Below are 13,591 nucleotides of genomic sequence, written 5' to 3' on the forward strand. Positions count from 1 at the left end.
CTCAATGATATCCACCAACTAATTTCAGATACCAAAATAAAATACACATATGAGAAATGTCTCATCATGAGATAGTTAGATGGTTTCTTCTTTGTAAGTGGGATGTATAAAAAAGGGCATTAGTTCATCCATTAACTATACTGCTTATCCTGCACTTTGGATCGTGGAGGATGGATCACCATTCACTCTGTCATTCACATGTCACATAGAGAGACAATGATGCACACAGGGGTTAAAGTTGACCTCATGTTAAAACGCTAGTCTTAGACCGCGACATATGAGATCATCTGCCCTTGTCTGGGCCGAAGGTGCATGACGGCTCTGGCCGCAGGAGCAGGGCTACAGTCTCTATCGTTTATGCCGTGTTTGTACAAACAATATCATTTTGAACGAGACCACAGATAGACAGACAGACTTGATCATTTTAAGCCAGTATCCTGTGATATCTGCTGCAGTGATCCAAGCATGGGTATGACCTTAAGCTGAAATTCTGGTTTTATTAAAAATCAAATTCTTGTATGACATGGTAATTTCTGCTTTGATTTATATGATAATCATATAGCAATTTTAGCTATTTTTATTCTCTTGAAATATTGCTTTGTTTTGCGCAATGAGGTGACCAGCCAGTCACTTTATTTGTTAATAAGAATGTTTTTGGAACAAGATAATCGCTGGAAGCAAGTGGGAAATTTTTTGAATTTCATCTTTATTGCAATGCAAATGCCACATATATTAACATTGCTTTCCTGCGGTGTGAACTTGTATGCACTTGGGGAGGTGTGATGAGTTGCCATGGTAACCACCAAGCTCTCAGGAAGTGACTGTCCAAATCAAGGATACCAGCGTTTATATACAATTATGTTTCTGTTTTTGTCCCCATAATCTTTCCAGAAAAAGCTTCTCAAGCTAAAAGATATAAAAAAAATAGTGACCCGGTGGATGATTGTTGCATCAGTCCCTGGTGCCCCCCTGTCAGCAACAACTGAAAAAATAAAAACTTACATGCTGGAGTTTCAAAATTAATTCAATGACGCTATCGGAAGTGAAAGTATTGCATACTTGTTGTCTGGGATGTGTTGCGGCTGGGCGTCCTGCAGATTGAATGAACCATTGATAGCTTCTTTGCTATTAATAGCTATAATGATGGGGATTTTGTGACGCAGGTCAGTGAAGTGCCAGGTCGGCAGCCACAGGATGAAATAGATTTATCTGTCAGTTTAAACGGGGTCTCATGCAAGGACAGATTATGATCTTGAATTTTAAAAAAAATCAAAATCAAGACAAAGTTTCATAAAATTATATGTTGCTGATGTTTCTATGTAACGTGTAATAATCCAACAAAACTTGTGTCTCTTGTTTTTATTTAAAGCTCACAGTTCCAATTGCAAAAATAAAAATGTTTGAGAGACAAAATCCAAGATGTTAAAGTTTTGATCTGTTCATGCATGAAACACTGGAATTTGGTTCAATGTTGCCTACATTTGTTTCCCAATTACCTTCAAAAATAAATTGGCACTTTCTTTTGAAAAAACATATGCTCTGTCATATATTTATAGTGGCGAAAATTAAAAGAATGCACTTTTATAGTTCAACTTGTTTCAGCTTCAACCTCTAAAACTTTGCACTTTTGCCTTCCCGTGGATGAAATCTATCAGAATGTGTGACAAACCATGAAATATAAACCATGAAAGTTGCAGTGGCTGGGATACAGATAGGATGCTAGATATTGAATCAATTAAAATAAAAACAAAGAAACAAATAAAGCAAAATCACCTGAACAAAAAAAAAAAAAAAAAAAAAGACTAAAACAAATATGGGGTCAAACTAATTTTATTGATATTAGGCAAAAAAACCACCAATATTTTCGGTAAAAATGTTGGTTTCACATTGAGGGAATATAAAAAGATGTATTTTATATTTCATGAAACTTGGAGCAAATAAAGTTGCTGGATAAAAAAAAATCTAATTATATGTTGACCAAGCCCCCCCCTCAAAAAAATAAAAACATAGAAACTTACAAACGTAATTAAAGTGAGCAAGAAAACAATTTATAATGAGGAAAAGGTTTGCACAATACCAGAGGGTAAGTAATACCAATAATAATTTAAACCTAAGTATTTAATATTTTTAGTCATCACTGAGCACTAGCAGAGATTCGCCGCTAGGTGGCGCTAATGACGAAAGAAGGACGTAAGCTAGGAAGCAGCGAAGAAGAAGGCGGCTCCAACTTCACTTGCACGGCTGCTGAGTTGCATTTGGGCGCCGCACATAAACTCATGACAAACCGCCCCCGACAGTTCACAACGTGAAGGGAAAAATAAGATGCCCTTGCCCGTACAAGTCTTTAACTTTCAGGTGAGTCTTCAATTGCCTTATTCTGTCATTTCTGACAGGCGGAGTTTGCGGATGAACCGGTGCAGTGACGCGGCGCGCAGCTAGCGATGGTCAGGTCAAGCAACAAAAACCATGCTTGACTTTATTCATAGTTAAAGACCACCATTCACTGCTACGTCTTGAATGAGCTCGTTATGCTAAAATATCGATAAAGAAATTTCCAAAACATTTGCCGCTTTGGGATCAAACCGAGTTTAGATTTTACACCTTCAAGTGTAGCTAACCTTAACTGGTGTAACGTCTGGTGAGCAAACGAAGGGGTTGATAACAAATTACCCGACTGTTGATAACCGCTCGGTGCACCGGTTAGCTAACTGTATAGTAATTTACATCGAAATTTCATAACATATCCTCAATTGTAGTGTATTCGAGAGAAAACGAGTGGATTTTAATCATTTTCAGCTGAGTTTGGGACAGACGGCTAACACTTGGGGTAAGGCCTCCGCCGGCTAACAACATGAGCATCGCCGATAGCATCGCGTTTGGATGCTAGTGTACAAGTGAACTTCCATGATATCGAATTACGCTAGAGCTTCGACGTTTGTAAAGTCGAGATTAAAACCTTCGACCAAAACAACTAGTCTTTTAGACTTGTGTGTGTTTGTGTTTGTGTGTGTGTGTGTGTGTGTGTGTGTGAGTGTGTGTGTGGCCCTAAGCTAACTACGATTAGCAGTGTCAAGGAACTTCCTGTGTTTACCTGTCAGTTACGGATAGTTTGTTGTTAAAAGTGATGATTTGGGAAACATCTAGCGTAGTGCAGATTTTACACTGATTGTCTGTCATTTTTCGCTAATTTATATCTAGTAACTCCTTACAAAACTCAAACATTTCTCAGCTTTGAGCAGACATTCCCATGCATTCCTCTCAGCTGTAAGGAACGACATTTGTTGTATCGTGTATGAACAGAATACCCTGTTATAATCCGACTTTCACGTCTGTTTATTTTGCAAACCTTCGTGTTCTAGGATAACTTGGAAAATTGTGACCATTACCAACCTGTATAACCCAGTGTTGAAGTATTCTGTCCTTCATTGAAGAAAGATAAAACAAACCATTCATTTTGCTATTTGATAATAAGGTATGTGCAGGATTTGCAGATTGCAGCCTGATTTTTAGGTCACCTAAAAGATGACTGGATATTGTTTAGCCTTTGCTTATTTTTGGACTCTTCTTTAACAGAATTTATAATATCCAGTGTCTCAGACCAGTTTGGGTTATAATATAAACTTTATTGATCCTCCTAGGGGTAATTCTTTTTTCACAGCAGCTTGAAAAAAAGACGTTCCTCCTGGTATATTATATCATTTTTCTTAGTTTTTGTAGGGGGAACACTGTGGCAAGCAACGCAGTGCAGTGGAGCGACGTTTTATGTAGTCTCACCCGTGAAAGAGGAGTGAATAGGTAAATAAGTCCAGAAGTAAGGAGATAGGGGAAATAGGAGCTGCTGCGACAGGCTGCTGTCTTCCACTGCCATCTTGAGGGGGTAAAATAAAGAGGTGAAAGGTTAATTTAGATAATATTTGGAATCTTCTCTCGAAATCCTTGCTTTGTTTTACAAGACACAAAATGTCTACAGCTGCATGTAGATTATTAGGATTTTTTTTCATGTGTTTATTTTGTTTTTAGTTAACTTTTTGCTTACTTGCAAAACATGTTTAACTGGTTGTCATGGGGAAGTTGTTGGAAAATGCCATGGAGGAGGTCACCTTTGAAAATCCAAAATTTTGAAGAATACTAAAAAATGTTTAATCCCATGTATTGTTGCCCCTCCACAGAGCATACAGTGAAAGATAGTTGTCGGTTAGATTGTTCCACTCATTCCTTGAAACGGTTTGTGCATTTTTTCTTAGGGGTCTGTGGAGCCAATGCAGATTGATGCAGACCCCCAGGAGGACCAGCAGAATGCCCCCGACACCAACTATATCGTGGAGAACCCAACACTGGTATTGAACACTTTATCCGTTGTTGGTGGTGCACAAGTGAAGTCCCTTTTGCAGAATGCTTTGTGTGCTGCTTTTTGTTTTAGTAACGTTTCCATTATAATTGATACTTAATTTACTTGACTGGAGTTGCAGTGTCAGCCAGGTTACATCCTTTTACAATTCTACTTTATGGCAGTCTGTAAGGCATAGCTGAAAAGTATATGGCAATATCAAGTGAATTACACCAGGACCCCTCCTGAATACAAGAGTGTGCAATAAGTTTCTTAGTTTTGCTCAAATGACCTGCTCTTTCCCTGAGTTTAACTGGTCTGCATTAAAAGGAGACAAGTAAAAGATTTAATTTGACCCGGATGACCTGAAAACTAGAGTCACATGACAGTGGGTGAAATGGATCTGTGCAGGAGGTTAATAAAACAAGTAATTTGTAAAGGTCACTTGGCTCATGGAAACTGAAATGCCATTTCTCATAATTGATTTAACATTTGAAAGACAAAAATGTTAAATAATTAAATTGAGAAGAAAAAGAGGTCAGTTGATTAGGAAGGTAATATTTGCAGCCTTATTCCAAGTATTCAACATATAAAGTGCTTTTATATAAAACCAGTTGTTGAACTTTTGCTTTAGGAAGATGGAAAATACCGAACAAAGTTTTAATGTCAGAACATACCTCATTCTATACATCTTATCAAAATATTAACCCCAAATGCTTTGTTAGTCATTTCTAATGGGATTGCTGATTTGATAGTAGATATTTTTTTTGACATCTCTTGTGTGTTGACCCTCTCTGCTTGTATGTAGGACTTGGAACAATATGCTACCAGTTACAGTGGACTGATGCGCATTGAGAGACTCCAGTTTATCGCAGAGCATTGCCCTCAGCTTCGGGTGGAAGCCCTGAAGATGGCGCTCACCTTCGTCCAGAGGACTTTTAATGTCGACACTTATGAGGAGATCCACCGCAAACTCACCGAGGCCACGCGGTATTTATCCCGTCTGACATTATTTACGTTCTGGTTAAAAGGCGCGGCAAACATCTTTCTTAACTCTTGCAAGGCATTGAATTCATTTTTTCATCATCCATCTGTTCATTGTCCAACTGCTTATCCAGGGACATTAAATTCACTAATCTAAAGTCACTCTGTAGTTGACTTTTAAAGCAGTCTTTCAATTGCCTCGATGTTAAGGGTTTTGAAAAAATGTCCTCTATAACTTTATTGATTTTATATGTCTTAACTACTACCGTCTCTCATGATAATGTTAGAGACATTGGGAGGATCTGAAAGTTGACTCCTGGGCAGTGTAATAAGTAGAAGCTTCATCAATACATTGCTGTTTATAGGATATGTATTAATCATTTACAGTTTTGTACATGGCAGTCCAGACCCCACCATTTTGCCATGTGGGGTTGTTATATTTAAGAACAAAAATGTACAGAATCTGACAAAAAATACCGTAACACAATGACAAGTGCAAAGGACATCGACGACGGTAACGTCCATGCACCATGACAACCTCCAGTGAGGCTGAAAAGGAGTGTGGGCGTGTGTTGGTCAGCGGCAGTCATCACTGAGCAAAATAAATCATGGTCCTCATTTATGCACAACAACCCTGGAAAAAGCCATTATTGCACAGAAGCCAGACATTCCTTATTTTCAAAAGGATACATAAGAGAAGCTTTTCACAAGGTATCAAATGTTGTTTGGGCCTCAGAATCAGAGGGACATTTTGTGGGAAATCGTAGAACTATTATCCTTATTCTTTCACATGCTGAATAGAAAACTGCAAATTTTTGTCGCAGGGAGGTGCAGGGTGTTCCGGACACAGTCCCGGAGGGTGGGGTCGTCCCTCCTCCCCTGGATTCGGCCTGGGCCGAATCCACCAGGAAGAAGGCTTTGCTCAAACTGGAGAAACTCGACACAGATCTTAAGAATTACAAGGGCAACTCTATTAAAGAAAGCATCAGGTATGAAAGGCCAAATTTTTTTTTCCACTGTTTACACATCACTCCGGGAATTTCCCGTTGTTTTCACTGTTCATGGTAAAGCGTCTTTGTGTACCTTGAAAAGCGCTATACAAATCGTATGTATTATTATTATTATTATTATTATTTGTTCAGAATATATTAATTTTGTTTACTTAGCAGTTTGATTGATTACATGGACGTTGATTGTTTTTACAATTCTGATTCTTGTGTCCCCTCCCTCAGGAGAGGCCATGATGACCTGGGAGACCACTACCTGGATTGTGGTGACCTCAGCAATGCCCTGAAGTGCTACTCTCGAGCCCGAGACTACTGCACTAGTGCTAAGCATGTCATTAACATGTGTCTGAACGTTATCAAGGTACTGCATGAGCTGCACAGCCAGGGATGCTTCTTCCTCCATATGGAGACCATAAGATTTTATCTTTCCGCATGTTAAATTTAAATCTGTTCAATCAAGAAAATGCAATGATAAAAAGAAAGATTACATGACTGCAAACAGCATTTCAGCAAGAAAAGTGATTCCATAATAAAAGATAATATAACTGCCTAAAAATAGAAAAATAGCAATGTCGCACTTATAATCTGTGTTTAACTAGTGTGTATACATACATACATACATACATACATATTTAATTTTTTTATCCCTCTTTTTAAAATTCAGAGACAATGTCCCAAAGCTTAACATCCAAATTTCCTTGTATTTTTATTTTCAAGATAATGGAGTGCCATCCCTTTTGCATGTTCTATCACTGTACTGACAGAAAATGTGTTAAGGACAGATGATGCGTAACAGACTGAGATGTTGCCGCAAAACATGAAGGTGGGGTGTTTGAGGAGGACTGTTCGAGGCTTTGCTGCAGAAAGATGTATGCCACTGAGTAACTGCTGCTCTCTGTCCGCAGGTTAGTGTTTACCTCCAAAACTGGTCCCACGTCCTGAGCTACGTCAACAAGGCAGAGTCCACACCAGAGATAGCAGAGGTGAGCGCCGCCCTCACAGTGTAGATGCCACTTTGTCGCTATTTTACTTGCGTCCAAGGTTCCTAAAAGATGCAGAGCTCATATGAAAATTTACTCCTGATGTGTGATTTCAGCTTTTATGGAACAAAGAGCACCAAATTAGAGTCAAAATGTGAACTGGTATGAAAAAAATGTTTCCAGGCTGGCAGATCTGTCATATTTTGTAAGAAAACGTGCATTTCCTGGCGTGCCATCTCGATTTCATGGCTCAGAGAGCTAAAATCAGAAACCCCTCATAACATGTTGCTAAAGAGGAAATGTGAACAATTCTCAGCAGTGTTTCCGAGGTGACGGTTGACTTCAGCTGATGTTTTTCTCTTCATGCAGCAAAGAGGAGAGCGAGACAGCCAAAACCAAGCAGTCCTCACCAAGTTAAAGTGTGCAGCAGGTGAACTGGAAATTCACTTTAAAAGACTAGCAAATAGCTTTCTTAGTGTTTAATATATGTCGGTTTTCTTGAACTGTATCTGAGAATGTTCTCCATGTTGATGCATCAGGTCTGGCTGAACTCGCGTCTCGAAAATACAAACCAGCTGCCAAGTGCTTCCTTCAGGCTTCTTTCGACCACTGTGACTGTCCTGAGGTGAGTTGCTGTCACGGGTAGCCAGCTTCATGTAAACATCCTATTCAGCCAGTGTACAACATCTGACCAAAGTGGGAACATGCTAACGTATGGCGTTTATTTCCCTCATCTTTAAAGTAGATCTGCAGGATCTAAAATGCTGGAAAAAAAAGAGCATAAAGAAGATACACAATGCTATTGATTTATTGCTCCGCTTAAGACACATTTGTTCTTAGAAATAGAAAGCAGTTTGGCTCATTTTTACTGATCGCCAACACACGTATATTTAGTATTCCTACATATTGCCTCAATATTTTCGTACATATTGCCTTAACCTATTGTATTAACAGAAAGTGCAAGCAATGCCGGCTTACTTTTCAGCCCGGAGTCATTACATCACCACTCTCTCCTGTGATATTGATATTGCCATATTATTATAAAGAAGCCTAAGCAATTATCATCGCCATTAAGAACTGACAAATAATGTCATGCTTTAAATGTATCATAGCAAGGCGTTAAGTGAATCTGAATGACTCACGGTCTGCTTAGTTTTTAAATTGGACATTTTTATTGACTGTCCAGTGTTTTGTTTTTCTTCTCAAATTCTTTCTTCTACTAATCATCTACAGTTATAAACAAGGCTTTATAGCTGTAAATTATGCTGGTACTAATGATGTGATTTGTCTTTCCTGTGCGTGTGTGCGTGTGTGCGTGTGTGCGTGTGTGCGTGCGTGCGTGCGTGCGTGCGTGCGTGCGTGCGTGCGTGCGTGCGTGCGTGCGTGCGTGCGTGCGTGCGTGCGTGCGTGCGTGCGTAGCTGCTGTCTCCCAGTAATGTAGCAGTCTATGGAGGATTGTGTGCTTTGGCTACGTTTGACAGACAGGAGCTCCAACGTAACGTCATCTCCAGCAGGTAGGGGAAGGCAAGCAAAGACACCAGCTCTGGCTAGAATTACATCATTGCTCTTATGTATGGCACATACATATTTTTGAGAAAAGGCCACTTTGCATCTTGTCCCAGCACTTGATTCTGCACGTGCTCTGGTCTTGAATGTAACCACCTACCATAATTTCCGTACTATTGAGAGCACCTCAATATAAGCCGCACCGGCTACCCGATCGCTATCTTGGCCTTCCTTCTGTGCACTAAAACCATCAAAGTCGTCTTCTTCGGTGTCGGAGTTGAACAGGATCAGACTTTCTTGGTCATTTCATCAATGGGATGTGACAAGGATAGATGTTTTCGCGGCGTGACGCTAGTTAGCCCCCCCCCCCCCCCCCCAAATGCATATATAAGCCGCATTGTTGTTTAAGTGAAAACCATCTGGAAATGATGGTACTTGAATTACCTCAGACTGATTCATACAATGGTCTTATTTTTTCCTCCGTCTTCAGCTCCTTCAAGTTATTTCTGGAGTTAGAACCTCAGATACGCGACATCATCTTCAAGTTCTACGAGTCCAAGTACGCGTCTTGTCTCAAGCTGCTGGATGAAATGAAGGTAAGTGGGGGACAGCGTGGTTATGATGAAGTCATTCCAGGAATAGCTGTATGCCTGAATAGCTGCAGGCCTCAATGTGAGCAGGTTCCTTTGCAAAAACCTTTTATCTGCTACCACTAATTGTGTTTGCTACTATCCAGGATAACTTGCTTTTGGACATGTACCTGGCCCCACACGTCAAAACATTGTACAGCCAGATTCGGAACAGAGCTCTCATCCAGGTAAAGTGCAGTAACTATCACGGTATGACTGCCACCTAGCTTTGAATCAGCACTGAATGTTTAACAATGCGTTATATGTTTGACTAAGTAGACGAATGAATTCAGTACTGGGATTGTGTTTCCAAGACCTTCCAGGTTTCAAAGAGAACCTCAAATTATGTGTCTTTACTGTGCTGCATCCTACATTGTTTGAATTGGCATTAAAAATCAGGAAGCGATGGAAAGCGAAAAATTAATTTCCATCTCTTGGAACAGTAATGATAGTAATGATGAAAAACATACCTTTGAAATCATCCCAGAAAACTAAACGAAACTAAACTTGTCTTTGCCTATTGAGGTTCTTGGACAGCTCAACTGGTCGCCAGCAAGAAAGCGTATCTAAAGTGTGTCTGCATATTTGGGCTTTCTCTTTATTTTAAGAGGCTCCATTTGGCCAAATGATCAAATTGTGTGATGGAGTTTGTGAAATCTTAATTTCAGTCTCAGCCAGTGCATTCACACACCTGGCTGTGGGATGGACATGCAGACCTAATTTATTGAGTAAATACTTTTTGCTAAGATAAACTCATTTATACCGTTCACGGATATGGATTTCAGAGGTTATTGGACAATCTGGGATTAATGGACCTTTAACATACAAACAGAAATCTCTCATCCATTGGAAAAACTCTCTGATATATGGTTGTTTTTATCATATTAGACATTCTTTAGTGCGCATCTTGTATTTTATACACAAGATTTGACAAGAACAACAAAATTGGGCTGTGTGAATTCCGAGAAATGGAGCAGAGACATGCTACGTGCTCACAGCTTTAGATGCAAACCTGAGCAGAGGAAATCAGGGCCTCGTCCCTGCCAGCCATAGATCTGGGTGGATCCATGGGAAAGAAAGTCAACCCCCTGTCTAAAGTACTGGGGGAGATGATTGGAAAGACATTTACTGGCATAAACTGTCACCCTGTCAGGACCTGGAGGGCTTGTGGGGCAAACTGTCACTTTTCAGGTCCTTGTTGAGGTTAATATTCGGTATGATTTTTTTTTTTTTTTTCATCTAGTTTTAGGGTTTTGATGTGGTTGTGTGTAATGACTGGAATTCAGTGCCTTGTGTGTGCGTGTGTGTTGCTCAGTATTTCAGTCCCTACGTGTCAGCAGACATGACAAAGATGGCTCAGGCCTTCAACACTACAGTAGCCGCTTTGGAAGACGAGCTCACCCAGCTAATCTTGGAGGGGCTCATCAATGCCCGCATTGACTCCCACAGCAAGGTGAGAGGCCCGTTTTCAATGCTCATTCAATCACGACAAACGGCCGCCCCGACGTGTCGCCGCTTAGCTCGGCCTCATCGGACCAGATTGCCGAGACAAATTGATCTTGTGTACTTCATTTGAGATCGGGTTTCCAGGGCCGTTAACCACCCGCTGCAGCCCAAACGCTTCATTCACGAGATCGGCTACCAATAAAATTAGCATAGGACGCAATGTGAAGACCGAGAGTGTTACACATTCCGTGCTGTGTACCTCTCCCAGCTGAAGCACCACAAAAACACTTCTGATTTGAAAGGTTTATAGGTGGTTTTGTTTGTCATCTGTGTACATACAGTCCAGATTGTTCAGTCTGCGTTGCATAAGCCATCTTGTGACTTTTAAAAAAAAAAAAAAAAAAAAATCCTTTTGCAGTTTTAGTATTCCCTAGCAAGTCGTCAGGTCTTGTATCAAACCCTAACGTGGTGGTTTCCTCCAGATTCTTAAGCTAGCCAGACTCTGTGTTCCCATTGTGTTGACAACACTGTGCCGCTCTGACTTGTTGACGGCAGATTCTCTACGCGAGGGATGTCGACCAGAGAAGCACCACCTTCGAGAAGTCGCTCCACATGGGCAAAGAATTTCAGAGACGAGCCAAAGCCATGATCCTCAGAGCTGCTGTGCTGCGGAACCAGATCCATGTAAAGGTAGCGCAGGTTCACTGACCTCGGTGGCAAATTAATACATATATTGCGGGGGCTATGTTCCAGAATCAGCTGGTATAAACGAAAATCCTAACAGCGACCATATTTTTATTTCATTATTTCTATATATTTTAAGGCTTTACGATCCTCCCCACTCTCTTATTCACCTTTCCCCATATTCATAAACACTTCCTATACTCTTAAACGAGCGTTCGCACATCGATGTGAAATGGACGAGGTAAGCTGCGGAATGCATGCTGTGCGAAGGAGATGTGGAGAATGATGCTACGGTTGCCGAGTGAATTAGAGCCCAGGATACAGAACACCGTGCCTTGTGTTGCTACTGCAGAAAATGCACATTTTACCATAGAAATAAAAAAAAAAAAATGAATATAAAAGAAATACATTTATACTGCAAAAATCTGTGGTCTGGCAAAAAACCTATCTTGAATGGAAAAAAACAGATTTAAATTTTATTTATTTATTTATTTATTTTTTATACAATTTTCCATCCATCCTCTGCCGCTTATCCGAAGTCGGGTCACGGGGGCAGCAGCCGGAGCAGAGAGGCCCAGACTTCCCTCTCTTCAGCCACATGGTCTGGCTCTTCTTGGGGATCCCAAGGCGTTCCCAGGCCAGCCTAGAGACATGGCCTCCTCTCAGATGGAAATGCCTCAAAAACCCCCCCCCAGGAGGCATCTTGACCAGATGCCTGAGCCACCTCATCTGACTCCTCTCTATGCGAAGGAGCAGCAACTCTGAGCTCCTCCCGGTGACCGAACTTCTAACCCTATTTCTAAGGGAGAGCCCGGCAGCCCTGCAGAGAAAAATCATTTCGGCCGCTTGTATCCACGATCACGTTCTTTTCCGGTCACTACCCACAGCTCGTGACCGTAGCTGAGGGTAGGGTAGGAACGTACAATACAATTTTCATTTATTGCAGCCTTTTCACTATTTGGCAGGTTTTTGCAGTTTTATACCACGGATTCAAAATCTGCAATTATTATATTGTATAAAACAGTGAGACAGCAATACGGCAAAGGACTGCTGTATACAGGTTCGTATGGAGCGCCTCACTCCAAACGGAATGATTTTTCTGCAGTGAAATAAGTTAAAAGAATCGGCGAACACACATCATCAAATACTCTGATAACACCTGGAAGGTGCAGTATGACTGTGTTCCCTTTATTAATAACATGAGCGCACTCCTGTCACCCCTCCCCAGTCTCCCCCCAGAGAGGGCAGCCAGGGGGAACTTACACCAGCCAACAGCCAGACGAGGATGAGCACCAACATGTGAGGATCATTTAGTTGTTCGACACTCCCCCAACCTCCCCAACCCGACGCCACCGCCACCATCACACCTCTTTCTTCTTTCTGTGCTGGAGACAGAACATAAACTCCACATTGTAAAGACTTTAATGTTCTGGAATGATCTATTATCAGATGTTGGTCTGATGTGGAAAACAAGAAGAAAATGGATGAAAGATCAGCACTTCAGCTGTAAGTTACTGGTAGGAGATGCACTTTGCTCTGTTTACTCCTGATGGAGGCTCCATTGCCACAAACATGGTTTTAAAATAAAAACGCCTACCTTAACATCAACGGGGTGATCCTTTCTTGGATGTGCACTTTACGTGTCTTTACTGTAAATAACATTTTCTTCACTTAAATTTAGGATCAAGCTTTTCACAAGGGTGTGCGTGCGTGTGTGTGTGTGAGCGCGCACGCAATTAACCATAATATAAAATCACTCCACAGGATTAGTTGCAGCTGATGAGGCTCAAGTCTCATTCCCTCAAATGAAGTTTTTCTTTTAAAGAATGAATTTTCTATTTTGTCTGAAGCGTCTCTTTAGCATCCAGACACATTTCCCACTTCAGTTAAAACTGATTTGTCTTTTGTGTTTTCAAACCAGAACTACTCAGGGATTTAATAACTTTAAGCCACATTGAAAATGCTGACCTGGATAGTTTTAAGACTGTTATAATCCTAATGAACATAAGAACATTCATAGTCCTATCT

At 40.8% G+C, this 13,591-nt stretch overlaps 1 protein-coding gene across 2 annotated transcripts; it reads left to right on the top strand.

Annotated features, from left to right (window-relative positions):
- The first annotated feature begins 2,198 nt into the window (after positions 1 to 2,198).
- On the top strand, positions 2,199 to 13,171 carry gps1 (G protein pathway suppressor 1). Of its 2 annotated transcripts, none has more exons than XM_086170467.1 (14): positions 2,199 to 2,355; positions 4,245 to 4,337; positions 5,136 to 5,317; positions 6,136 to 6,300; positions 6,544 to 6,679; positions 7,224 to 7,301; positions 7,668 to 7,728; positions 7,838 to 7,923; positions 8,718 to 8,812; positions 9,295 to 9,400; positions 9,541 to 9,621; positions 10,749 to 10,886; positions 11,435 to 11,569; positions 12,792 to 13,171. In XM_086170467.1, exons 1-14 carry the CDS (start codon positions 2,323 to 2,325, stop codon positions 12,864 to 12,866), a joined length of 1,464 nt encoding a protein of 487 aa, XP_086026593.1. In that variant the 5' UTR covers positions 2,199 to 2,322; the 3' UTR covers positions 12,867 to 13,171. The 2 variants fall into 2 exon arrangements, with proteins under 2 accessions (XP_086026593.1, XP_086026595.1); XM_086170469.1 differs by having other exon boundaries at positions 11,435 to 11,563; positions 12,792 to 12,897.
- The last annotated feature ends 420 nt before the right edge of the window (positions 13,172 to 13,591 follow it).

Source organism: Fistularia commersonii, chromosome 23 (genome assembly GCF_037954325.1).
Source record: "Fistularia commersonii isolate RoL2024-O1a breed Wild chromosome 23, RoL_Fcom_v1.0, whole genome shotgun sequence".
Lineage (NCBI taxonomy): Eukaryota > Metazoa > Chordata > Actinopteri > Syngnathiformes > Fistulariidae > Fistularia > Fistularia commersonii.

What these genes read in the sequence shown, in the direction of transcription:
- gps1 (XM_086170467.1), top strand. Translation starts at nt 2,323, where the DNA reads ATGCCCTTGCCCGTACAAGTCTTTAACTTTCAG. An exon ending in CAAGTTAAAGTGTGCAGCAG is followed by an intron (nt 7,729 to 7,837) that starts GTGAACTGGAAA and finishes TTGATGCATCAG; the next exon opens with GTCTGGCTGAACTCGCGTCT. An exon ending in ACCACTGTGACTGTCCTGAG is followed by an intron (nt 7,924 to 8,717) that starts GTGAGTTGCTGT and finishes GTGCGTGCGTAG; the next exon opens with CTGCTGTCTCCCAGTAATGT.